Below are 26,282 nucleotides of genomic sequence, written 5' to 3'. Positions count from 1 at the left end.
AGGCTTTTTCCTCCAAACATACAAATTTGAGTGAAACATATATTCCCCACCAGTGAACTTGTTTCTTCACTAAATATAAACACTACCTGATATTAAGGGTAAGTGTCTCTTGGCCCCTGGAGATCACTGTAGTCTGAATTGCACCGTGGAGAAGGCACTTGTGTTTCTGAGGTCTCCAGGAAGTATCTCAGCGGGCGCTGAGCCGCTGTCCTCCAGAGCCGGGCCCAGTCACTGAGGCGGCTGGGGAAAATGGTGAGTAAACTTGATTCTAAAATTACGGAAATAAAAAATAACGGCATGGACTAGTTCTTAGTCTAGAATCAAACTACACACAAAGTGTTCATTCATGAAGATTCAAACCTGTTTCATTCTCTCATAAATTAGAAAATACAAAGGTGGCTATCTGAATGCCAAAGCTCAAACAGTCCTGAAAGGGGTCTGCGTCAGTGGCCAAAGGGCAGCCCCTCGGGGCGGGCCTGGGGCCGGGCGGGGCCCTACTGCTGGGCCAGCAGCGCCGTCCTGTTGGCCTTCATCTTCTCCAGCCGCTTGGCCAAGTGGCTGTTGGTCATCTCCATCTCCTCGATCTTGTCCAGTGCTGTTCGGAGCTGCAGACGGGAAGAGAGCGGTCACTTGTCACGGTCAGAAACAAAGCCCGCAGGGCTTTCCTCTGCACTCTGGGGGAGATGGAATCACTGCCAGGCAGGGTGGCTACAGGGCACCCAGCGGTCGCTATGTTTTCAGCCAGCCAGAGGTGTGAACCAGTGGTGCTGAGAGATAGGGCGTACAGACACACACCTCATCTAAAACAAAAATGAAACCTTTTCCTCACTATCTGAGCAAAACATAAAGTAAATGGCAGTCCCCGTGCAGGTCACAGAGAAACCAGCACAGAGTAAATGGTCCCACTGCTGTGTCACTGAAGACTGGAGCCACGATGAAATTCCTTACACAGCAAAGAATGTGTTTCCAGAGGAGCTTTTCTTTTTAGGAACGTTATTTCAAGAAGCATAATAAAGTAAGTACCTCTCTTTGTAGCTTCCTCTTCTCTGCTTTCAGCTCATCCTCGACTTTCTCCGCATTCTCAGCAGCGGTTCTGTATCTCAGCACCTGCCCCTCCAGGCGGCTGATCTGTGAACACGAGAACAGTCCTCAGGGGCTGCCACGGAGCCACCAGCTGTTTCGCAGCCAAGATGGAAACACGAGTCATAACAGACTCCAAGCAAGCAAGCACTGACGAGCCCCTCAGGGCGAGCCAGAGGTCCTCTCAACCCAACTGCTATTTATAAACCAAGAACTGTCATCCCTCGAGAGGATGAGCTGTGCAGTCATTACAGGGCCAGTTTCCCATGTTCGGTTTTATGACGACTACATTGTTTAAGAGCCACAGTAACATCGCGGGAGGAGATGCCCCGAATGGAGAAGTCATTAGGCTTTCTAAAATGTGCAAGAAGGCAATATATCATAAAGTACCATCTTCTTGAACTGGCTCCAAGAAATGGAAGTATAGCTTCAGTCTTCCTTCATAGAGAAGGCAGAAGTCCTCTGTTGGCTTCTCCACTTTAACATGGAGCTTTTCTAGAAATCCAACTGCAGAGACAGCTCAAAGAAACCTAGGTGCTCACGGGGTTAGCCACTGAGATGCAGGAAGCAGATGTGTTGTCAGGGGGCCTGAAATCACTTGGCACCACACACAGGAAGGACTTACACTTTGCTCCAAGGTGGTTATATCCTGTTCCGCTTTTGAAAGCTTAAACTTGTATTCACTAATTTGTCTGTTGGCGTCTCCTAGAAGAGAAAAGAATAATGAACGTCTCGCAGAGATGCAGGTGTGACGAGAGGTGGTGAGGCCTGCCTGCTGCCCAGGAGAGGGCCGTGCAGTGCAAAGCACACAGGCCACCGAAGCAGCTCCCTTCACCGGTCCTGGCACATCTGTGCTCCGGGACGTGCCTTGTTACTGAAGCACCTAGAAGAAATTCTGATGCGTGCAGGTAGAGCTCTAATCAAGGAGCCCTGCTGTAAACACAGCAGGGCCCCTGCCCTGGCTCCCCTGACCCCAGGCACCCTGCTCTCCACACCAGGGCCCCTTCTCCCCACCTCCGAGTCTAGCCCAGCCATTAAGGTCCTCAGTTTTCACCTTCTTCATGACCCTCCATAGTTAACTATAGCTTCTCCTTCCTTTGTTGCATTTTTTTGCACTCGTAGGACATTTATCATGTTTCCCTAACATTATATAGAACATAGGACACCACAGGTCCACGGTATGTCTCAGCTTCTTGAATCCACCTCTGTTTCCAGCTAAGTGCTCCGCACACAATGTACGCTTAATATTTACTGAAATAAATGCTTTTCAGTTGTATGTTGTGATAATGTGTTAGGGATAGAGCTGGAAATCATTAGTTTGTTTCTAGGTCAGATATACAGCTATTTAAAACAAGAAGTTCAGAAATCCTGGGGGAGAAAAATTCCTTCCAGCAATCCAAATTTAACAAAAATGTTAATGGTAAGTTCTAATTAAGCTTTTGTCCAAAAAGGCCTATGTGGCCTTACTCAGAATATGTAGAGGAAAAAGGTCATGGCGGAACCAGTATTTTAAAATAAGTTATCAGAAACGCCTTATTGAAATTGGAAAAATAAAAAAGTCTCCCCTGTGTGGATTATACATTTTTCATATACAGATGTCTCCCTACTGTGGAATACTGGGAATACAGTAGGTGTTTTTACAACATTCAGTAATGTGGGGCAAAACCAGAAAGGCAGGAAAACTGAATTCAGATAAACTGAATGGGCGTACTTTGTGGCCTGTTTTAAATTCCATCTAATAAAGACTATTTCTGGGAAAATTCTGAAACCACTCTGCAGTGGTGTGAGTTAGTTCCGAATATATCCCTCCAATCATCTAAGATAAACTCCCCAGAAAAACTTATCAGTAGGAAGGATGCTTACAGATGACACAGGAATGTGAAAAAGGACAGTGTCACGATGTCACTAGCTGCAAGATGTTCTAGAAATCATGTCACCCAGAGGGGAGAGCACTACCAGGAAGCACACCAGCTAGAAGCAGGCTCTTCAGTCCGTGACTGACTGGGACAGCTTTTCTGGTCCCCCTGAGGGCTGATCTTTGGAACCACAGGCTCGCGCAGCCCACCCAGGGGAGCGTGCGGCCCAGGCTCACTCTGCATCTCGATGAGCTGCAGGTCCGAGCCATTCTGCAGCTCTGCCAGGTCGCCCGCTGTGCCGTCTCTCCCGGAGCACTTCTGCCGCTCCTCCTCCAACTGCAGCTTCAGCTTTCTAATCTGAAGAAGGAAAGGCTCATCAGTGAGACCCAGCCTCTCAAATGAAACAGATGCTTTGCCCCGTGGCCACATCTTAGAATAAGGCCACAGATGATTCACTCAGAGACCCTCCTAACTCTGCTCAGGTGCTGGAGGTCAGCTGTGAACAAATGTTCAAACAGAGAGAGCTCCAGGACCAGGGGTCCTAATGAAAATAGCCATATTTCATTATTTGTGTTCATCTGTAGAAAAGCACATCTTAGGGTATTTTTAAATTTTTGTTTAAAATGGAAAACCCCACGGCAGTTAGATGTTTCTTGTTCTAATTTGAGAGTTAGGTCAAATATTCTTATTTAGAAAGCTGTATACAGAAATAATTGGAAATATATTTTTGAGTTTGGCTACAAAATTTACCATATTTTACCCCAAATAGAGGCCATTTATAGCAGCTTACTCATTAATAGCCCCAAACAAGAAACTGTTGAAATGTCCATCAACAGAAGGGTAAAGCAAACAGTGGTCCATGTATATACAAAGGAATTACTGCTTGGCCAAAGAAGCGAATATACTGCTGACACATGCAGGAAAATGGTGACTTTCAAGCTAAGTATATGCAGTGCAGAAAACTCCAGAAAATACAAACTGAAGAGACAAAAAGGTACATCGGTGGTTTCTGGAGAAGGGGAGGAGGTGGGAGAGGAAGGAAGGTTCACAAAGGGACTCAGGGACTTGGGGTTTATGCACGTTTTTACCATGCTGATTGGGGTGACGTTTCACAGGCTGCTGTCCCCCCAAAGTTCGTATATTACAGTCCTAAGCCCAGTGCCTCACAGTGTGATCTTATTTTGGAAACAAAGTCACTGCAGAGGCTCTTGGTTGAGATGAAATGATACTGGAATAGGTGGGCCTTGAGTCTGGTGTGCCTGGGGTCCTTAATCAGAAGAGTGCCGCGCGAACAGAGGGGAGCCGTGTGACAGAGAACGTGGTCAGCAAGCCCAGGGGCCCAGCGGCTGGCCGTCGGGAAGAGGCCTGGGAGGCCCCCGCAGGCCTCCGGAGGGGCCGCGCTGCTGACACACCACCCTGGGCCCTCGCCTCCACAGTGGGAGAGCCCTCTGCCCTGCACCGCCCACCCTGTGGTGCTCCGTCACTGCGCCCTGGAAACTATCTACGGATGTGCATCTGCACATTTTAAGTGTGTGCCCAGGTGGTGCTTGTGTGCCAACACAGGTGACATAAGAGATGTGCTTTCAGTCCTGGGGTCGGGAAGATCCCCTGGAGGAGGGCATCGCAACCCGCCCCAGTGTTCTTGCCTGGAGAATCCCCTGGACAGAGGAGCCTGGCGGGCTCCAGTCCGTGGGGTCACACGGAGTCGGACACGACTAAGCACACATACAACAGCTTATTTTATGTCAATTATAACCTAAGTTTTTTAATTTATAAAATAAAAGGTAACTTGAGGGACTTTGGATTGGGAAAAAAGGTCCAGCTGGAGACAGCAGTCCCATGAATGGAAAAGAAGATTAGATGGACAGAGCTGAGCTGAGGGTGAGGCCTCTAGTCCACCCTGTTTCCTTCCACGCTGCACGGCCGGGACTGGAGCCTCAGGCAGAAGGTGGGAGGCGCGCTCTAGAATCCCGACGAGCCTGAAACACAAGTCCAGCACACCCACGGCGAAGGTGCCCAACCAAACAGCCAGCCACATCAGGCTTCACAGAAACTCGGATGGGCCCCACCAACAAGCTGCCCACCAGCTTTTTAGTATTTCACTTTTAAACAGAAAACTAAATAAATCTACATAAAAGAACATCTGGAATGAAACAAACTATGCAGACAGAAAAAATTAAAGGGGAGCAAATCAACCAACCTATCAATATTGTCTGAGATAAGTGAAAATGCGTCCTTGAAATGACTTCAGAACTACAACTCCGTAAAAACAAGAAGGCAAAGTTGAGAACATCTTTTAGAAAGCAGAACACATGAGATGAAAGGGATGGAAAACCAGGAGAGAGAGTATCTGGCTTGAGACCTATTCCCCTTCCCCCCCAAGTCAGAAATCAAAGTCGAGCTCCCCAAATGCCTACAACACTTAGCCCCAGAGACGCAGGAAGCAGAGCCCGCCATCCTCGCCCGCATGGGGCCACCTCTGGGGCCAAGCCCAGGCCTCACCACGCCTCCCGTGCCCTTCCTCCTCGGGTCAAAGGTGAGGCTGCATGCTCAGAGCGCCGACCGTCCTTAGCTCCATCCCCAGGGGGCACTGGACCAAGTGTGCCCGCCCCTCCACGGGGAAGGGTGAGCTGGGCACCAGGACTGAACCCATCCTTCCCGACAGCTTTGCCCTTTCAGCCACGACATCACTACCCGCCTCAGGGCAGCCAGGACTAACTCATCTTCCCTGTCGTTCCTCCTTGTGTCCATCTCAGGAAGGCTCACCCTCCCTCCCCTGTGCTCGTCCCCAAAGGACCCTGGATGAGCCCGACTCTGTCTCCACTTCCTAACCTTCCCCAAAGCCCCACCCTTGCGCTGCCCCCTCTGGTTACCTTCTGTCATCAGCAGCCCCTCCGTCCCCTCTGCACGTGCCCATCACCCCAGCCTGCTCCCCCGAGGGGCTGCTTCCCCTGCAGCCCGGCAGCCCCTCACCCCTGCTGAGCCCGAGGACGGATCAGGGTCTCCTGCTCTCCTTGCTGTTGCGCACTCACCTCCCTCTGGCTCCCTGAACTCCTAATGCAGCTCCCAATCACATCTCCTCTTTATAAACACTCACCACCATCACCCCGCACTCTCGTCACCATTGTGGCTCCTAACATACCCGCAAGGTTATTCCTGCCTCAATTGTTGGCAAATTCAAAATCCATCTGAGCAGAGGATCTCTTACAATGAATCCCTCGGTTTCTGGAACAAGGATCTTGCCATCTACCCCACCCCACCCTCAGCTGCTTGCTCCCACTGTCATGTACCAGATCTTTTCACTGCACACCAGCCAGCCCTACCCAGTGCAGCCCCGTGCATCTTCCAACCACTACTCTTGATCTTTCCAGTTCATTCTCTCTGCACCCAACTCCAAAAATCCTTCCACCCCACAGGCACCTACGACCATTGTCTGCATCTTCTCTCCATTGTGCCTTGATGTCTTCCTGGATTTCCCATAAAGCTCCTTACCCAGCTTAATCTCAAGGCTTATCAACACTCTGGCATATGTCTGCCGGAGTCTCACTTGGTGAAATCTAACACTCTGCTCACTCCATGCCTACACCTATGCTGCTAAATGTGCCTGGAGAAACAAGAAATGCTTTCACACAAAATGCCAAACCGCATCACTGAACTTTCATAACACCAGGGAGAAAGGAGAGAATGGGCCACACTTCCAGAGGGGAAAAACAGGTCACAGATAAAAATACCAAAAATCAAAATATCCTTGAAATTCTCAATAGCCAAACACAGGAGGCCAGAAAACACTGAAACAATTTCTTTGAAAAACAAGATGAATGCAAATGATTACAACAAAGAAGTCCATACCCACATCAAACTGTTAATTGAATAAAGGGGTAAGGTTGTCACAGGTTTTCATTCCTGTTAAGAAAAATTTATTGCCCCCAAACTGTTCTCCAGAAGCTGCTGGGGGATGTACCCGAGCAAGAGAATGGAGGTGGAGGGAGGGAGGCCTAAGACGCCGCGGAATGGGGTCCAGCCTGGAGCTGTACAGGCAAAGGGAACCTCAGATGATGAGCAGGGTGGTAAGGTCTCTGTCCCCAGGGAGTGAGCCAGCATGTTCAGAAGGGCTGAGCCAGACGCGTCAGGAACCAGAAAATGGAACTGAGGGAACACCCGAGGCATCGGAAACACCGAGTGTGGGCCGAAACCATTGCTGGAGTCTGCAGCTAAGAGAAGCCAGGACACAGGAAACCAAGCACGTGATGAGGCAACCACGGTCCTGATCTGAGGGGAACCACGGAGATGTGAAGGAGATGAACCCCAGAATACGCCCCGCGGTTCCACTGTGCGCGGTGTTCACAGGCTTCTGATGACACAGACCGATGGGAGTCACGGGAGTCACGCTGTCCCTTTGTGGGGAGGGAGTGGGGACGGGAATGCAGATGTCGGGCAGGGAGAGGGGATGAAGGAAGTGAAGCCCCCACGCTCCACAGAGGGGTGCCACCAGGACCGCCTTAAGCAGAAGAGCCGAGAAGCAGCGTAGGCACGTCACACAGAAGCGTACAGGGCAGTGCGCACCTCCTCAGTCAGCTAAGGGGCCAACATGAGAATCTGCCTTCTTAACAGGCATACAGAGCTGACTCCCTAAGCTGTGTCCCGTAAAGACTAGGAGACAACAGAGGTAAAAATGACTTTTTATCCTTCAACTCTTACTTGAGTAATGATGTCTGAAATAAGCACATGTCTTTCTGGTGCACATTTTGATTTGCTCACGTTTTGCCACATGATTTAGTCAGTTACAATTAAGATTACCCTCCCATGAGAATGCCTTTACCTGTGATAGTAGCTCTTCCTTTTCCCCAGCGAGTTTTCGTAGCCTTACGTCTAAAACAAATGAAAAGTTTGTAATGATGTAGTATATAAACAATTTAAAATAATTCTTCAAATTCACAAATAGCAAACATCTGATAAACAATTTACCACTTTGAGTATCAAAAGACATGAAGGCTTTAATGATGAAAGGAAAAGTACTAGATGATCCAAGACATATTTCCACACAGTTGATGTTTATCAGGCACTGAATACATTTGCTCCCAAGAGCAGTGATTTTCCATGTGAAGACAAATGAAAGTACAAAGATCATTTCCTTGTTTCAAAACTTTGCAAGTTTTACCAGGAGACAATCCCCTGAAAGCCAAGGGTATCCACACAGGCTTTTAAGCCCTTAGAATAAGAAAACAAACTCCGGGAGACAGGACAGGGCTGAGAATGAGCCTGAGAGGGGGTGCTGGAGCCAAGAACGCACAGGAACACAATGCCAGGCGCAGGCAAGGCCCACAGAGCCTGTGTGTGTTGGGGGGCGTGGGACGCGCACTGAGACGTGGGCCGTCAAGGCTCAGCAGAGGCTCCGCAGCAGGACCACGGGGCCGCTCCTAGCCTCGGGATGGATGCTCCCTCCCAACACGCAGGAGAACAAGCCCCTGGGCCGACGGGATGCCGACAGAGGACGGGCTCCCCACGGTCAACCAGTCACCGCCAAAGGCTCCAGCCACCCCACAAGGCAGAGGAAACCCTGCAGCTGCCCGTGGCTGCACTCGCCCGTGCTCCATGCGTGCTCCGCTGTCAGAGGGCTGACGGTTACGCTTCCAGAGTTCCCTCCTTGAGAGCGGGCCTGCCGCTGTCATATACACATTCTTCTAGGAAACTGACATATGCATGAAAATTAAAAAGGAAGAAAGCTCACTTTTCATATAAAAGTGGCTGATGCTACAGTATCCACCTGTGCCATCCTCTAGGACTGGATTCTGAGTGGACACAGCAGATGGGCATTTTCCTGAGGGTAGTGTCATTAGGCTCTCAAAACATCGAATTCAAGTGGCTTAGCCCTTAAAGCATTACTGACTGGGGGATTTTTGTAGAAACTAACGCTGGTGGCTGGCAATTTGTTATGTAAGTGAATATTGAAACGCCTCTGGTCAATAACATTCAAGTAACAAAAGACCTATTAATAGTTCCTGGTCAAAAAGCTGCTAAGAGGCTCAGAAGCCCTGCTCTGGAATAACAGTCCTCTGATAACTTTTGGTCATCTGTTTGGTGCCTTAAGAAGTGCAGCGGCAAAGAGCTACAGAATCCTGGCGTGAGTCACAGAACAGAAAACCAGATGCTCCCGGAAGAAGAAACTTTGAACACGCTCAGGAAGCCACCGACCAGCCTCTGGCTCCCCGGGACAGATGTGCTGGATTCTCTCTTCCCAGAAAGTAGTGTTTAAATGACAAAGCCACATACACACACCCACATGCTTCCGACCAGGGGCCTTCCCCCCTAACACTCACTGCTTGGCAAGGGCCCAAGTGCTGCTTTCCCAAAGTCAAGGACGTCTTAAGACAGCGTGCCCAAGTGTCTTCCTCTCAAAGGATGTCGAGAAGGCTCAGACCGCCCTGGCTTTTGTTTTCCAACAGAGGATGTGACCAGGTTGATGTCCAGGGAGACAACATGAACCCTAGTCAACACAGCGGCAGTGTCTTACCGAGCGGCCCTTCCCCTGCCGACTCCAAGACCTGGGCGGCTTCCTGAGACACGACGGTGATGGCCCCGACTGCGGGCTCCTGGTGGACGTCGCCATTGGGAGTGCCGTCGGGGATGATGACTAAGCCGTGTTTCTGCAGGGAAGAAGAGACCCAGTGTCACAGCAGAGCCCCCAGGGAGGCAGGAGGCGGCAGCACGGTGGCCCTGTGATGACACACGCCTGCTGCGGGGACCCCTGGTCAGCACCAGCCACACGGGGTCCAGCTCTGCAGACGGACTCGCACCTACCAGCTCTGGGCGGGAGAGCCAACGACACTCGGCGTTTAGGAGGCAGAGGGGACAGGGCGGCAGGAGGAGGAGCAAAGCGGCGAGGAGCTCACGTACCTCTCCCACCTCCACCGCTGCCTTCAGCTTGGCCAGCTCCTCCCGGAGCGCGTCCCGCTCGCTCCTGAGGCAGCCCGCGTGCTCTTTCAGTTTCTCAAGGGCCTGGTTTGGATGGGGCAGCAGGAGAAAGGGCACAGAGAGAGAGCAAATGAAAGGGAGCAGAGCAGCGCCTGATTCAACTTCAAAAGATAAAGCGTCAGGGACAAGGAGGCCTTAAGAGCTTTGGACACAAGCAGTTAGATGTGGAGGGGACACAGAGTCCTATGCATCTAGCTTCAGAAGAAAGTTTTGTAGAAAGTGGTTAATCGTGTGTAAATCTGGCAGAGCATGCTTAGCACATCAGGCAAGAAAACAAGCCCTTTTTAGTCAGTGAAAATAAACAGAGAAGGAAAGTGAAGAAGAAATAATACTAAAATAAAGTTTTCCTGACAAATCTCCCAAGTACGCTTTTGTTAGGTAGTCCAAAACCCACATTTCAAGTTAAACTGAACTAGTATATTCAAGAATATACTTGATTTTTTAAAAAGTAAAAATGGGTTCTGGAATAACCAGTATATATACAATGTATTTTAATTAAATACTGGCTGCAGTAATTGTTCTCTACATCATATGGTAAAATATTCCTCATATACCACTCAATTAAAAATAGCTACCCACCCCCGCCATTTCTCAAGGATATGTTTTTGTTAATTAAATGCAACTAATGGTTGTTTGCTTTTCTGATATACGTTCAAAATGTGAAAAACTGATGAAATAAACCTAGCCCACTTATGGAAGGTAGCAGAATATGGGTTTGCAAACAGGCTGTTGAGTCCCGGCACCTACTAACTGACCCGTGCCTCAGTTTCCTCACCGGAAAAAAGGATGATGTCAGCACCACCCACGGGCCCAGGCTGAAAGGAGTACTCAGTGGCAGCACCCTGCAGTGCGGAAGATGCAGGAAGGTTCAGGAAAAGCCGGCCTGGGTTCCTCGTGTATTTTCCCTGTTGTTGCCTAAAGCTCACAGCTGTCAGAGCTGAGGACAGTGGAGCAGAAGCAGGAACACGTTTGGTCCACGCTGACGCACTGTTATGTCATAAAATAGCCCAGACTTCAAAAGCCACCCAGGTCAAGCAGTGTGTGCAGACATCTAGCAGCTGGGCTATTTGAAAAAGCTTTTGTCTGCACATTCGTTCCCACGTTTAATGTTTTGACCAGCGTTCCCGTTCATGCAAGAAGCTGAACTATAACAGGTAACTCTCCTCTTGGTTTAGTCTAGAAGTGGGCCAACTGCTTAGTTACTCACTGCTGAAAAGCTGGACAACTTTCTAAATCATTAGAATCCTATTTTCCAACCAGTAAGTAAATAAGGAACGATGGCAACTGCCATTTGTGTAGCTCCAGGTCTTAAAATCGACGGCTCTCATATATTTTTATATTTAATTTTTCCCTTATAGACCCTGTACTTTCCTTATCCCCATTTCACAGATCAGAAAATTGAGGCTCCGACAGGCTATGTTTTTTATCCAAAGTCACAGTACATGGCAAAGCCAGAAGATGAATCCTGTTTTTTGGTTCAAAGCCCTCGCACACTCTATATGTATCTTCACCCCATGAAGGCCACAATTATCTTCCCTTACTGTCACCCCGGATGCTACGGGGAAGTAGTTCACAGGACAAGTCCTATTCCTCCTTTGCCCAAACTGCAATGTGACCATCCAGCTTCCTCTTTCAACAATTTAGGTTCATACTGTGTGTCGAAAGTCTGCCTGTGAGTTAATAATGTGCATTCCTAACACACAAGGCATTTAGTCTAACACTTCAAGCCAGTATTATCTATCGCTGTTACATTACTAGCAAGTGTAACATTAGGAGAGCAGAGCCCAGCACCGCCGCCCCGTCTGCGGCAGCCTCTCCCCTCTGGGCTGCTGTTCTGGTTACAGGTGTCCACGTGCACTGTCGCGCCATGCATCGCCACACGCACCGGGGTGGCGGCCACCGTCACAGCATGCTTGGTTAACAACACGAGAAAACCCCTCAGGAACGGACCAATTTGAAACTGGAGTTCTAGCAAATGCTAGTACACGCCGTTCGTTCCTTTTCCCAATCTCACAGCAGACTGTATCTTTACTTTTGGACTTTCAAATTTCACCTTCCCATAATTAGGGGTGGGAAAAGAAAATACATCCTGTAAATCCTCCCATCTTACCACAGAGTTTGAAGACTACTGAACTACCTTATAACTGGACCAAATGCGTTCACACTGGATCTGAAATCCTCTGTATTACCTGACCATATAATCACCACTCTTGGGCTTGTCTTCCATAATTGTTCCTACAGTAGATTTTTTTAGGGTAAAAAGTACAGCTTGCGGAGCTTTAAATAATTTTTACCCCTGACCTAACCTCAAATTCTAGGGTCAAGAAACCTGAAAGGCTGAACTTTTGGACAATGGGTTATAATTACATAGAGGCACAAATATCTTTAGTGAGAATGGGAGTGAGCCTTGTGCGAGGCTGTAGGGACATACAAGCCCTCACACACACCGATTCGACACATAACCCCTGGGTGCTCAGAACGACTCTGGTGCTAGGGTCAATGGAAGAATTAAAGAAAACTGAACTGAAATTAAAGAAAACTATATGAGAATAAGGGCCATGTTCCTTCATGGAGCTACTAAATTTAAATCTTGATCGTGAAGCTAGAGACGTGATGTATCAGGTAGTCACAGATACTTAAAATGCATCTTTTAAAAGTCAAGGGAGGACCACCTAACACACAGTATGATGGCTACTACTGAAAAAAAAAAGAGTGTTGGCAACAATGGAGAGAAACCGGAACCCCTCTACAGTGCTGCTGGAAAGGCAAAATGGTGCAGCTGCTATGGAACACAGTATGGCTGTTCCTCAAAAAATTAAATTACCATATAATGTAGCAATTCCCCTCCTGGGTATGTACCCAAAAGAAATCACCAGAAGAGATTTGCAAACTCATGTTCACAGCAGCGTTACTCACAGCAGCAAAAAGATGGGAGCAGCCAAGTGTCCATCAGCAAATGAATGAGCACACAAAGGGCACAAACACACACTGGAATATTATCCAGCCTTAAAAGGAAGGACTCTGACATAGGCTATGACACGTCTGAACCCTGAGGACATGATGCTTAGTTGAAACAAGCCAGTCACAAAAAGACAGATACTGTATGATTCTACATATAAGGTACCCAGAATAGTCAAATTCACAGAAACGAAAGTAGAATGGGGGCTCCCAGGGGACGGAGGAGGACGCCCTGAGGAGGAGTTGTTTAATGAAGTTCAGTTTCAGTTCTGCAAGATGCAAAGAGGTTCTGTGGAACCTGCAATGTGAATCGACTTAATACCACCAAACTCTTTACTTAGAAATGATTTAAATGGTCAATTTTATGTTATTTTTTGTATGTTACCACCACCACAACAACAAAACAATTTTTTAAAGCAAAAGACGGACAAATTTTTGATGCATAAAACACCTTGGATGACTCTTAAGGGGAATTATTCTCAGTGAAAAAAATGTAATTTCAAGGGGTTACATACTGTGCTGCTGCTGCTAAGTCACTTCAGTCGTGTCCAACTCTGTGCAACCCCATAGACGGCAGCCCACCAGGTTCCCCCATCCCTGGGATTCTCTAGGCAAGAACACTGGAGTGGGTTGCCATTTCCTTCTCCAATGCATGAAAGTGAAAATTCAAAGTGAAGTCGCTCAGTCGTGTCCGACTCTTCGCGATCCCATGGACTGCAGCCTACCAGGTTCTTCCGTCCATAGGGTTTTCCAGGCAAGAGTACTGGAGTGGGGTGCCATTGCTTTATAAAACATTCTTAAGATGACAAATTATAGAAATGGAGAAGAGCAGTTGCCAGCACCTGGGATGGTGACGCTGAGGCAGCAGATATGACTACAAGAGAGCGATAGGAGGGACCTCTTACAGTGATGAAAATGTGCTCCATCTAGATTAGATCAAGATCAATGCCCTGATTGTACTATAGTTTTACAAGATGTTACATTTTGGGGAAACTGGATCAAGGGCACACAAGATCTCGTGAGTCTACAATGATTTCCAACATTTTTTAAAAGTTTGGGCTTCCCAGGCGGTGCTAGTCGTAACAAACCCGCCTGCCAATGCAGGAGATGGAAGAGAGATGGGTTCAGTCCCTGGGCTGGGAAGACCCCTGGTGGAAAGCATGGCAACCCACTCCAGTGTTCTTGCCTGGAGAATTCCATGGACAGAGGAGCCTGGCGGGCTGCAGTCCATGGGGTCACAAAGAGTCGGACATGACTCAGGGACTGAGCCCCACCATGACCAGCTAATTTCAAGCAGAACAAGACCTTAGGTCCTCAGGCCAAAGGTCTCCTCCTCTCTCTTCCTCCATCTCCCCTGACAAGGTGAGTCTCCAGAACAGAGCTCCTATGCCATGAGGAGGTTGCCAGTCAAAAGGCTACCTGGGATGAACTGGCAGGAATGTTTTCAGTTTCCAGAGTACTTGGGATCTACTTAAAGGTCTTAGCAAAAAGGCACTGAGGACTTCTTCCTTATCTGGGCCCCTGCTCTGGGGAGTTACGAGGATACAATTAGAGGTGACGTCACAGTTTGGCAGCGCCAGCAAAATCTTACATTCCTATCCACTTCCGTAATTAAAATGATTCTAATCTCTTCCTATTTTATTCACCAAAGATTTATGGGATGTTAATAACTTCTCCCCCACCACCCTCTATCCTCTGCTTCTTCTCCAGATTGTTACAATGTAAGAGCATCAAATTACCCACAGAGTTTGAATTAAATGCCTATAGCTGTTTCTGCATAAAAATCCTGGGAAAATAAAGAACAACTTCCTTAGAAAGCTCCTGCTTGTACGTTTTACAAGCACAGAGTCAGCTGGAGAGAGGAGTTCTTTCCAGGCATAGCATCGGGTTTTCCCAGGGAACTTTCTGCCTTCTGCTAATTTATTTCACTCTGTATAAATGCTCAAAGATAATCAAAGGACAGAATTTTAGGAGTCTCTAAATTACATTTACATTGGTCTATTCCTTGTCTATGAGCTTCAGGCCAAAGCCCAGTTTCACTTCATACCCTAATGCTTTTATCTTTCCAAAGCAGTGTCTCCTGGAGTTCGAACACCTCTTTTGTCATGGTGTCTATTTTCTGCTGCATACGCTGCTTCTCCTGCAGAGGAAGAGGGGAAGAGGAAAAATAAAAGAGCAGGAAGAAAAAGAGGATGGGGTGAGAGGGAGGAAAGCAGAAGAGAAATAAAGCTGATAAAGAAACTTAACAAAAGGAGAAAGTCTGTGATGAACAGGGAAAGCAAGAGCTGCTTGTGGGAAGGAAGGATGACACGCAGCGTCTCGGCGCCGTGACTCCCACTGGCCTGGTGCTGGGACAGCCAGCGAGGGGACTGGGAACAGCTGTCCCAGCCACAGCCACGGCAGCCAGCCAGTGGGCTTCTGCACACGCCCAGCTAGCTCCACACGTGTACTCTTCTGCTCATGACTGCCCCTCCTCAAACATGGGACACTTGCACTTCTAGAGAGGGGAAGTCAGACTATCATGAGCACGTGACCCTTATCACTGACAACAAGCAGGAGTTTCTGAACTCTATTGTTTTAAGCAGAACTGAAAACAACGAGAGGGACACAGCTCCATCATTCTGAATTTCCTTTAGCAGCAACTATGACAGCAAGAACATCCTAAGTTACAAATGAACAGTCACAGCAGTTTTAGAAACGCTTGGATTTTGGCATTCAGCAATTCTTAACTCTTGGGTAGGCAGTGGTGCACAGTTTATACCCTCTTACATTTAGCAGGTTTTCTTTTCTGCATTACTGGTGAATTATCATCTCCCACTTTCCCTACTCACACATCTCTCATGTACTTTACCGTGTGGTTCTCAATTCTAAAGACCAAAAAGCGTTATTTTGGCATAGCCAAGATTCTTCAGTTATAAGTAAACGTGCATATTAACATCTGGTGGTGGTTTAGTCACTAAATCGTGTCTGACTCTTGGGACTCTACGGACTGTTAGCCCTCCAGGCTCCTCTGTCCATGAGATTTCCCAGGCAAGAATACTGGAGTAGGTTGCCATTTCCTTCTCCAATATTAACATTTGAAGGATGTTAATTCTAAACATAAGAAAATACCTAAAACTAAAGTTTGTATACCCAGCACCGTAGGCTTTTAAGTTAGAGACCATACTGACAAGTTGTAAAAGTCAAGCATTAAAATTCCTCTTAAATGCAATCATCACATTAAAAATTAGAACACTTAATCAGTTCTAATGTATGTTACTGAATTTGAGAAGCAGCTCCCAAAGCAGTTTTATCATTCTTTTGAAACTGTAATGAGGAAAAATATATATTTTAACTAGAAAAAGAAGTAAGTGGCTGGCATACTGACACACAAAAACAAGAAGACAAAAAGGGAGAAGAAGTCATACATTATTTTTAAATGCCAACAAGACACAGAGTTTGGATAATATACTTCTTGCCATATATGGAAAAACTAAGACAACTAACTCCATATGTAACCTGATATTTTCAAAGGCTATCTGTTTGCATTTAGAATTCACAAATTCTACCCGCTTTCAGCAAGCCAAGTTGTTATTCTCAAGAATGACAAAAAAGTAACATAAATCCACAAATAGAATCACTTCTTTTCCTCCATTAAATCATTTTTAAAGTCATCTGCATGGGGTGAGATTAAGTGAGTCAGATCTGTGGGGGAAGAGAAAAAGGAGGGGGAAAAGGCAGGGGGGAGGGGAGTCCTGAGCCACTAGGGACATGGATGAGTTGAGTGTGACACAGGAGAGGCATCTCAGGTCGCTGGAGCGGGCCTCCCTGACATCACCACGGCACTGCTGCTCATCAGCACGAGACGCGCTGGGAAACCACGCTGAGGAAGCAAACAGGAGCCAGTCCCAGCAAACCTAACCCCATATTTATTAAAAAATGGCAACCTCAGAGGAAAACCACATTTAAGGAAAAACAGAGATGCATGCCAGGTAGCAGGCCCAAAAGGATGAGAACTGCTGTCAAAGGTCTCCTGGAGGCCCACGGGGCTCCCCTCCTAGGACCCTGCCGCGGTCCTAGAGCTCCCTGCCGGGGGAACCTGAGCCGCAGTCTCAGCCAAGCTTCGCTTCTGTCTCCCACCAGGTATCCAGACAACTTCTTTTCATTTAGCCATTTCAGAAGTGCACCTACCTGAGTGAAGATCAAACTTCTTCTTCCCCAAGAATCCTGTCCCCAAATACAGCATTCACTACATTCCCAAGGACCATGGTACCCTGTGGTGTCTCCTTTTGCCCACTTCCTAAGGTATCGTTAGGGGAGAATGTGCTTAGGAATAAAAGACAGTAACAAAAGCTTCTGCTATTAAAAAGAAAATACTCAGAGGGCTCACAGTAGTAATTTTTAAGCCTGCTCTCATGTTTCACACTTGTAAGACGTTAGGGTGCAGCCAATGTGAAGAGACAGGACAGGGTTTGTGGCATTTTAACCCCCTTCCCTCCCAACACACACGCCCTCATTCCGTTCAGTGCATTTTTCTCCTCAGAAAAGGTCTTTCCGCAGCTCCCGCACGTACCTCAATGAGCTCGTCTCTTTGTCGGAGGCCTTCTTTAAGCTCGTCCATCTTGTGCTGCAGCACGCTACACATATGTTTCTGCCTTTCCAACTCCTGTTATTGAAGAAGTGATATGGTTAACAGAGATGGTGGCACACGCAGATTGGAGCAGCTACAGTGTAACAACAGAGAGGCTGCGTGTGACCTCAGACACACACCTGCACCGCCACGCACTTAGAAAAATTCTGCATTCTATGGAAAGGCTCAGGAAATTCTCAATTTTCATCTCATATGGTTACATATCTAGAAAACCCAAACTAATCAATGGCAAAATTACTTTGAATAATGAAATGACTTTAGTAAAACAACAGGTTATAAAATTAACATGCAAAATTCAAGAAGTGCCACAGATCAAAATAAGAGAGAAGATACAAGAAACACACTATCAAAAAATAAAATACATACATGTAAACTTACAAGATATACCCAAAATATATACGAGGAAAATAATATAAAACATTCCTGGAAGACAGAAAAGTAGGACTGAACCAATGGAAAGGCATACGATGCATCATAAAAATATAGGTTCCCCCTGAAATAACCTATGCATTTAATGCAGTCCAAATAAAAATAACAACAGGTTTTTCTCTCCACAGAGCAACATAAGTTGATTATAAAGTTTATTTGGGAGAAAAACAAGAAAAAATAGCTGGAAAAACACAAAAAGAAAAAGAAAGCTAACCTTACTAGATATTGAAACATTATTATACAGCTTATATAATTAAAACTGTTGTAATGGCTCATGAATACAGACCAATGGACTAGAACAGAAAAATCCAGAAGCAAGCCCAATTACATATTAAACAACAACAAAACAAAAAGCGGTTCAAATCAATGAGAAAAGCTAGGCTTTTAAATTAGCAGTGTTGGCGTAACTGGATACAAACATGGACAAAGAAAACTGGAAGCAAACTTCACAGTATACAGCAGAAGAGATGCACAGAAAGAAAAGGGAGAGAAAAACAGAGACAGAAGAAAGGAAGTTAGAAACAGTCACTAGAGAAAAGATGAGTGTATCGCTATAACCAAGGAGTGGATAAAACATTACTAAAAAATGACTGAAAAGTCCACAAACAAGAAAGGGAACGGGGTAAAAAAATTGGACTACATAAAAATTTAAAACTTTTGGGAAATTCCCTGGAGATCCAATGGTTAGGGTTTCGTGCTTCCACTACAGAGGGCAGTGGTTTGATCCCTGGTTGGGGAACTAAGATTCCACAAGCAGTTGTAGTGGCGCCAAAAAACAAAAAAACAACTTTTGCACGGCAAAGACACTATCAACAAAGAGAAAGACGAGTGACAAATGACCACAGAAACTGTTTTACCAAGTTTTATCAGAGACAGAAAGATACCAACTTTCCATATAAAGAGCTTCGAAAATTAGAAATGAGGAGGGAGAAAACCCCACTATTATTAGAATAGGCTAAAAAAAAAAAAAAAAAAGGGACAGTTCACAGAAAAAGAAGTACATTGCTGAGTATGAAAAGATGCCCATACTAAGAGAAATGCAAAATAAAACTGTGTTTCTCACCCAAACACCAGTAAAAGTCCCCAAACTTAACAATATACTCAGGGGAAAGTAGTATGGAGAAGGAAACAAGCCCACTCTTACAGTGTGTGGGAACACAAAATTGTACAACCCTGACAAAGGAGAATTCATCATGTCCAGCAGGGTTACCAGGCCGTCTGATCCAGCAAACTCATTTTTCTGACTTGCACAGATACCGGCAAAAATACAAAAAGACCTATGCAGTACATTGGTTTTGCAGGACTATTTTGAAGAGCAAAAGACTGCAAACAACTCAAATGTCCATTAATAGGAAACTGGTGGTACAAACTGTAGTACAGTGATACAAAAAATGAAAGAGGAAGAGCTCTCATCAGGTGAGAGAGTCAAGATACAGGAAAATAGTACAGTATGCTACCATTTCTAAGAAAGGAGAAACACAAATATATTTTATTTTTTGAATGGGGAAAAAGGTCTTCTTAGGATTAAAAAAAAAATGGGAGTATAAACCATTTAATTTAAAAAGTTCCCTTAAGGAAGGAGAAGAGAGCGATAAAAGAGAATGAGACAAAAGACTGACTTCTTTGAATTTTTTTTGTTACTGATTTGACTTCAGATCTGTGTAAATAATTCACAAATTGTATAAAAAATTTCATAGTGGAAGCAAGCCAAGTGTCCATCAACAGATGAAGGACAAACAAAATGTGGTACATAAATACAGTGGAATATTATTCAGGAAGAAAATCTCGTCACATGCTATGAACATGAATGAACCCTGAGGACAGTATGCTAAGTAAAATAAGCCAGTAACAAAAAGACAAATATGATCCCACTTATATGAGGTACCTGGGGGAGTCAACCTCATAGGGACAGAAAGTAGAACTGCTGCCAGGAGCAGGAGGAGGAACTGGGGGGTTGTTTAATGGATACAGAGTTTCAGTTTTACAAGATGAAAAGTTTTCGAGAGCTGTTACACAACAATGTGAATGAACATTAATGAAATGCACACTTTAAAATAGTTAGGATGGTAAATTTTGTTATTTTTTTTATCACAATTAAAAGTAAAAATAATTTCATAATAAAAAAGTTGAAAAAGCAATTCCTAAATATTGAAAGGAAATGTAGTGAACCTAGCTATATGTATCCAGTTAGTGGTATAAGCACAGAGAAACTATTTCAAGTAACTTTAAAAACAATGGTTGTACTATATACAGCCTAGCAGTAAAATAACAACCAAACACAAAAAAACAAACATGCTTTTAACTATTTTCAGTAATTATACTGCTGGTGGTAATGCTGGTATTGCTATTCTAGGTACTGTGGGATAAAGCGATGAAAATAGAATATAACAAAATTACTCCCATCCCTAGTGACTCTGAGAACTGGGAAGGGTAGTTTCAGAAGAAGGAGATACGCATATGCAAAACAGAGAGGTCAAGTAAAAATCCTAAATCTGAATAGAAATTAGCACTTATACACATAACATATTTTGACTTTAAAAACAAAAGCATACCCCGTACACACATGGCCCTCATGCAGCACTGAAAAGGCCTGGAGACAGTCACCAACACTGGCATATGCACCGAGCACCCACACTGCTCCAGCGAGAGAGCCAGGGCTCCCCGGGCTCATGGCCGATTCAGGTCTGGAGCAGAAAATGTACCAGACAAGCCCTGAAAACTTGCTTACGCTATACAGCAAAGAAGCTATCAGAGCCAATCAGACTCAGGCCGAAATTACTTGGGAATCAACCTGAAGATGTTCACTTTAGACCAAAGTGGGACAACTTGAAAATCAGTAAGAATAAAGCTACAGTAGATGGAAATCATCAAACGAATTCCTCCCTTCATAATGGTTTTTAAAAAATAATTAATAATTGGTCACTGTGAGAGGATGCTAAACAATTTCTTATTTTGAAAACTTGTAAACAAAGGAAAAGAGTCATGCTTTTATCTTGCCTTTCCTCTGTAAACTGTTTCACTGAGTAATAAGGGATGAGGGGCAATTTACACTAATAAATAAAGCAGAGTCAAGTGAAAAGACAAGTTATGGAATGGGAGGAAATATTTGCCAACCACGTATCTGATAAGGAACTTGGATCTAGAATATACAAACTCTAACGATGCAATAACACAAAAATAATCCAATTTAAAAATGGGCAAAGGATCTGAACAGACATTTCTCCATAGAAGATGTACAAACATTACACATATCAAAATATACTCAAAATCATTAGTCATCAGGGAAATGCATTCCAAAGCCACATCTCCTAGGATGGCGAGGAAGAAACTCAGATAAGAACAAGTGATGGTGAGGACTTGGAGAAATCAGAATCTGCACACACCGCCGGAGGGAATGGAAAATGGCGCTGCAACCTGGAAAAGGGCCTGGTTACTCCTTAAATGTTTGAACACAGAGCTGCCGGATGACCCAGCAATTCCACTTCTAGGTATAATATTTAAAAGAAAGACGAATGTTCCCACAAAAAAACCTGTACACAAATGTTTACAGCAGCATAATTCATCACAGATAAAAAGTGAAAAAAAATGTCCATCAATACACGCATGGATAAACACGGTATGTATCTATACAATGGAATATTAGGCTATAAATATGAGCGAAGTACAGATGCATGTACCACACAGATGACCTTGAAAATATTAACCAAAGTGAAAGAGGCCAATTATAAAAGATTACATAGTATATGACTCCACTGATATGAAAGGCAACTAACTGTACAGAGACAGAGAGGAGAACCCGCAGTGGTTACTGAGGCTGAGGGGCTGAGAGCGAGAGGACTGCTGAAGGGTACGGGGCTGCTTGCTCACGTGATGAAACATTCCAAAATTGGTTGTGGTTGCATTTGTCTGTGAAGATGCAAAATAACCCACTGAACTGTATACTTAAGATAGATGAAGTATATAGTATGTGAATTATATCTCAATAAAGCTGTTTTAAAACAATGATGAAAAATAAAACAGTAAAGATAAAAACAGAATGTTATTTTGCCACCCCTAATCAACTAGTAGATATAGACACCCTGTTGCATCACAGAGATGCCCTATACCTGGGCCTCCTGAAGGAAAAGAACCTATGAAGTAGACTGAACTCGCGTGTGATTAAACCTCTAAACCTAACTATTTATAGGAAACACAGAAGAAAAAGGAGCATGGTAGAGAACCATGTTAATGAAACAGCAAAATCCCCAAGACTGTCAGAAACTGTTAAGAACAGCAGTCCAGTTTCTTGAACCCATAAACTACAAGAGAGAAAAAGAGATGAAAGGAAACCTATAAATAGAGATCTGTGAGACGTGACAGCCAACTCCAGTGTGTGCAACTCACCAGGACTCTAAGTATAAAAAAGAAAAATCATTTATCACGTTCGAAACAACTGAAATTTTAACAATGACAGGATATATATAGTATGAAGGTCTTGCCATTATATTTTTAAAAAGAGAGGACATGTTTAAATTCATATTAAATTCAGGAATATTCTGGCGGTCCAGTGGTTAGGACTTGGTACTTAATACTGCCCAGGATCTGGGTTCAATCCCCGGTCAGGGAACTAGGATCCCACAAGCCATACAGTGTGGCCAAAAATAAATAAAATAATAAACTCATATTAAAATATGGGACTTGCTTCAAACAAACTGAGTGGGGGGAGTTGACATGGTAAAACTGGCTATGCACTGATGGTCTGTTTGGGGTCAGTGATGGGGTTCAGGAAAGTTCATGATATGCTTCTCTCTCTCTTTTTTTGGGGGGGGGTCTGTTTAAAATCTGCAATAGAACATTTTGTTATATCTCAGATAAACTGTAAAAAAAAAAAAAAAAAAAAAAAGGAAAGGAAAGAAAAAAAGAAAAAGAATTCCCTACTATAATGCAGACATTCCTAACCAGGCATTCTGTCCCTGAAGTATAGACACAATACGTAAGATGCAGTTACCATAATCCCAGCAGAAAACACGAAAGACATTTTGAAAGGTGGCATGAATATTGCTGTGTAAAGGAAACAGGAACATCTCCTGTATGAGGCAGTATCTGTTTAGGAGAAGAGAGGCTGGGCTGAAGGTGCATCAGAGACAGACATGCCCACAAAGTCTTCTACATCACTGTATTTGAAGCAGATTCCCAGGGCACTAAAAAAAACACACAGACTTTTCAAAGTCAAAAACACAAGATTTAGAAACAAAAACAAACTGAAAAAACCCCACAACTCTATGTATACTAAGACATCTCTATATCCTAGAAAATGACAGGAGGGAAAACGAAGTTGGTTAAAACAGCTTATCATAGGGATTTTTTTTTTTTTAATGCTCAAGGTCATTGGAGTAGATAGATAAGAACTCATTTTAGTACTGACCATTCAATACACAGCATGAGCTTTTCTTCTGTTAGAAGCAAGAGCCAGAAGCAGACATGAAAAATGTGTGGCAAGGTAGAAAGAGAGTCCAAGGACTAAGAAAAGTACGATGGCTTGGACTCTCCAAAACTGGCTGATGAGATACAGGAAGAATCAAAGAGGAGCCCATCTACATCACCACATAGTCAATGAGCCGCTGTCATCAATATGAAAACACCCAGAAACCTCTATCACCTTATCTAGATGCAAGTCTTCTTATCCTACTGTTTTTGTTTATAGACATTATTTTTCTGAGGAGTTTAAGGCAAAATCCAGCAGAAACTACAGAGTTCCTAAATACCCCTGAGCCCCCTCCCCACTCCCAGAACAGCCTTCCCCCGCTATCAACATCCTAAACCAGAGGGATATATTTGTTGCCATCAGTGAGCCTACACTGACATGTCACTGTCACTGAAAGCCCATAGCTGACATTAGAGTTCACCCTCAGTGTTGTACATTCTGTGAGTTGTGATACATGTACAACGTATGATATAGAATAGCTGCTGCTGCTAGTCACTTCAGTCGTGTCCGACTGTGTGCAACCCCAGAGATGGCAGCCCACCAGGCTCCCCCACCCCTGGGATTCTCCAGGCAAGAACACTGGAGTGGGCTGCCATTTCCTTCCACTGCTGCCCTAAAAATCTCCTGCACTCTGCCTCTTCAGCCTTCCTTCCTCTAGTTCAGTTCAGTTCAGTCGCTCAGTCGTGTCTGACTCTGCGACCCCATGAATCACAGCACGCCAGGCCTCCCTGTCCATCACGAGCTCCTGGAGTTCACTCAGACTCATGTCCATCGAGTCGGTGATGCCATCCAGCCATCTCATCCTCTGTCGTCCCCTTTTCCTCCTGCCCCCAATCCCTCCCAGCATCAGAGTCTTTTCCAATGAGTCAACTCTTCACATGAGGTGGCCAAAGTACTGGAGTTTCAGCTTTAGCATCATTCCTTCCAAAGAAATCCCAGGGCTGATCTCCTTCAGAATGGACTGGTTGGATCTCCTTGCAGTCCAAGGGACTCTCAAGAGTCTTCTCCAACACCACAGTCCAAAAGCATCAATTCTTCAGCTTTCTTCACAGTCCAACTCTCACATCCATACATGACCACAGGAAAAACCATAGCCTTGACTAGACGGACCTTTGTTGGCAAAGTAACGTCTCTGCTTTTGAATATGCTATCTAGGTTGGTCATAACTTTCCTTCCAAGGAGTAAGCGTCTTTTAATTTCATGGCTGCAGTCACCTTCCCCTAACCCTGCTGCAAATACATCGTGACACTTTGTAGAAGTGACAAAAACAGACTGGAATGAGCATTTTCAGTCCTCAAGAAATCCCTAGAGAGTCTACAGTAATAATGTGGGTCCCTTAGAGGTTATATTAACACCTTTTCTCCCTTTATTATGTACAAATACAGATTGTTATTGCTTCTAACAATTCACCAAAGCACATTTCCTAAATTCTTTTCTTTTTTTTTTTAATACAATGTACTGCAACTCATTTCTTCATAGTAATATCCATCTGTCCTCTGCTTGGGCTGATTTCAGCACTTTTTTAAAAATCCAATAAACTTTTAAGGGAATGCAACTTGTTTCCTGCGGCTGTCAAAAGGCAAAACCAGGCCTTGGGCAGTGGCTTTTATTTTCCATCTGCACATTTTAACAATATAGCTTACAAATCGCTAAAGAAAACATCTGCTGATTTCTGATCCACATCTCCACACTGTTGTTTCCAAATAACTGGTTAAAGACTTCTCCCCAATCATTTAGAAAACAGGTTCTCTTGAAAAATGAGAGAAGAAAAGAGAGAAGAGAAGAAAAAAAAAAAAGAGAGAAAAAAACGAGCCATCTCACTGAAAGCCTTTGGAGCTTTGTGGAGTTCCAGTTATAACAGGAAGAAGTAATTCACTGTAATTGTCAAATTAAGAGACAGAAAATAAAGATAAAATTTGAACTGCATTCTATTTTCAGAAACTAAAGGATGTGATAAGTTCCCCCTTATGAAAATAAACTAAATCTTATAAAAATTAAAAAAGAATATTCCAGGAATGGCAGTCTCGTGTTCTGTCGATCTCCTTGCACCAATCCGTTTTTAGGGAAATACCATTCCCCGGGACCCTGGCCTCTTCCATCAAACCCAGTACTTAAGAAAAAATGTTAATTCTCCTTTATTCTTCATCGATAATACTAACAACCATTCACTGAACACATACTATGTGCCAAGTAAACACTTTATAGGCAGTAATAATCATTAACCCCTCACCACAGAACTATGATGTAGGTATTACTGGCCCCATTTTACAGAAGAAAACAGTACTTTTTAAATAGCAGGTTTTAATTTTCTGACCCCAGAGAAAGGCATGATGTAAAATGAGCAAATTACCTTTGATTTTTCTTCATTTTCTCTATAAAATTCCGCCATCTGTTCCTCCTGCTCTTCAATAACATCCTTTAGGGTATCTACTTGGTATATCAAATTGTTCTTCTCATTGTCTAACTGTGCATTGGAAACCATGGCTTTCTTGTATTTTTCTTCCACTTCAGATAAAGACTCCTAAATGAAAGTCAGAGTCATCAGTCTAATACCTCAAATACACGCATCACCTATAGCCCTGGCACAGACACATGAAGATGCATTTTTGCAAAATACAAGCAGCTCTGGAAACGCTGTTTAGTAACAAGCACATGAAGCAGTAAGCCAAGAGTACCACTGCAAGCACTCCCTGGGCTCTCCGCTACCCAAGGAAACAAAAGCAGCGGTGCAGCCTCTGAAAGACGAAGACATGCAGACAACACGGAGGAGTCACGGGAACAGTCACAAAATGAAGGCTCCTTCACGTTTTCAGAAATGGTACTCCTGCAGTTTCAACAACAAGCTATCTGGTACTCTGAATGCAATGACAGGGAATATAGCCTCTTTTTATAC

The 26,282-nt window shown here is 44.6% G+C and overlaps 1 protein-coding gene across 26 annotated transcripts in view; it reads right to left on the bottom strand.

Moving 5' to 3' along the window:
- Nucleotides 1–339: 339 nt before the first annotated feature.
- The window catches only part of LRRFIP2 (LRR binding FLII interacting protein 2), a 109,598-nt gene continuing 83,655 nt past the window's right edge, over nucleotides 340–26,282 (bottom strand). For 14 of the 26 annotated variants that reach the window (XM_061395849.1, XM_061395855.1, XM_061395856.1 and 11 more), the window contains 10 exons: nucleotides 25,740–25,910; nucleotides 17,419–17,511; nucleotides 14,914–15,006; nucleotides 9,831–9,932; nucleotides 9,448–9,580; nucleotides 7,756–7,805; nucleotides 3,173–3,293; nucleotides 1,706–1,785; nucleotides 1,024–1,128; nucleotides 340–605 (listed from right to left, as the gene is read on the bottom strand). In XM_061395849.1, the coding sequence (XP_061251833.1) occupies nucleotides 495–605; nucleotides 1,024–1,128; nucleotides 1,706–1,785; nucleotides 3,173–3,293; nucleotides 7,756–7,805; nucleotides 9,448–9,580; nucleotides 9,831–9,932; nucleotides 14,914–15,006; nucleotides 17,419–17,511; nucleotides 25,740–25,910 (1,059 nt within the window). In that variant the 3' untranslated portion in view covers nucleotides 340–494. The remainder of the gene's footprint in view (nucleotides 606–1,023; nucleotides 1,129–1,705; nucleotides 1,786–3,172; nucleotides 3,294–7,755; nucleotides 7,806–9,447; nucleotides 9,581–9,830; nucleotides 9,933–14,913; nucleotides 15,007–17,418; nucleotides 17,512–25,739; nucleotides 25,911–26,282) is intronic. The other 12 variants (XM_061395873.1, XM_061395859.1, XM_061395862.1 and 9 more) reach the window with 2 other exon arrangements.

This window comes from Bos javanicus, chromosome 22 (assembly GCF_032452875.1).
Source record: "Bos javanicus breed banteng chromosome 22, ARS-OSU_banteng_1.0, whole genome shotgun sequence".
Lineage (NCBI taxonomy): Eukaryota > Metazoa > Chordata > Mammalia > Artiodactyla > Bovidae > Bos > Bos javanicus.
The sequence above is the reverse complement of the archived record's forward strand: the minus strand, read 5'-3'. Positions and strand labels throughout refer to the sequence as shown.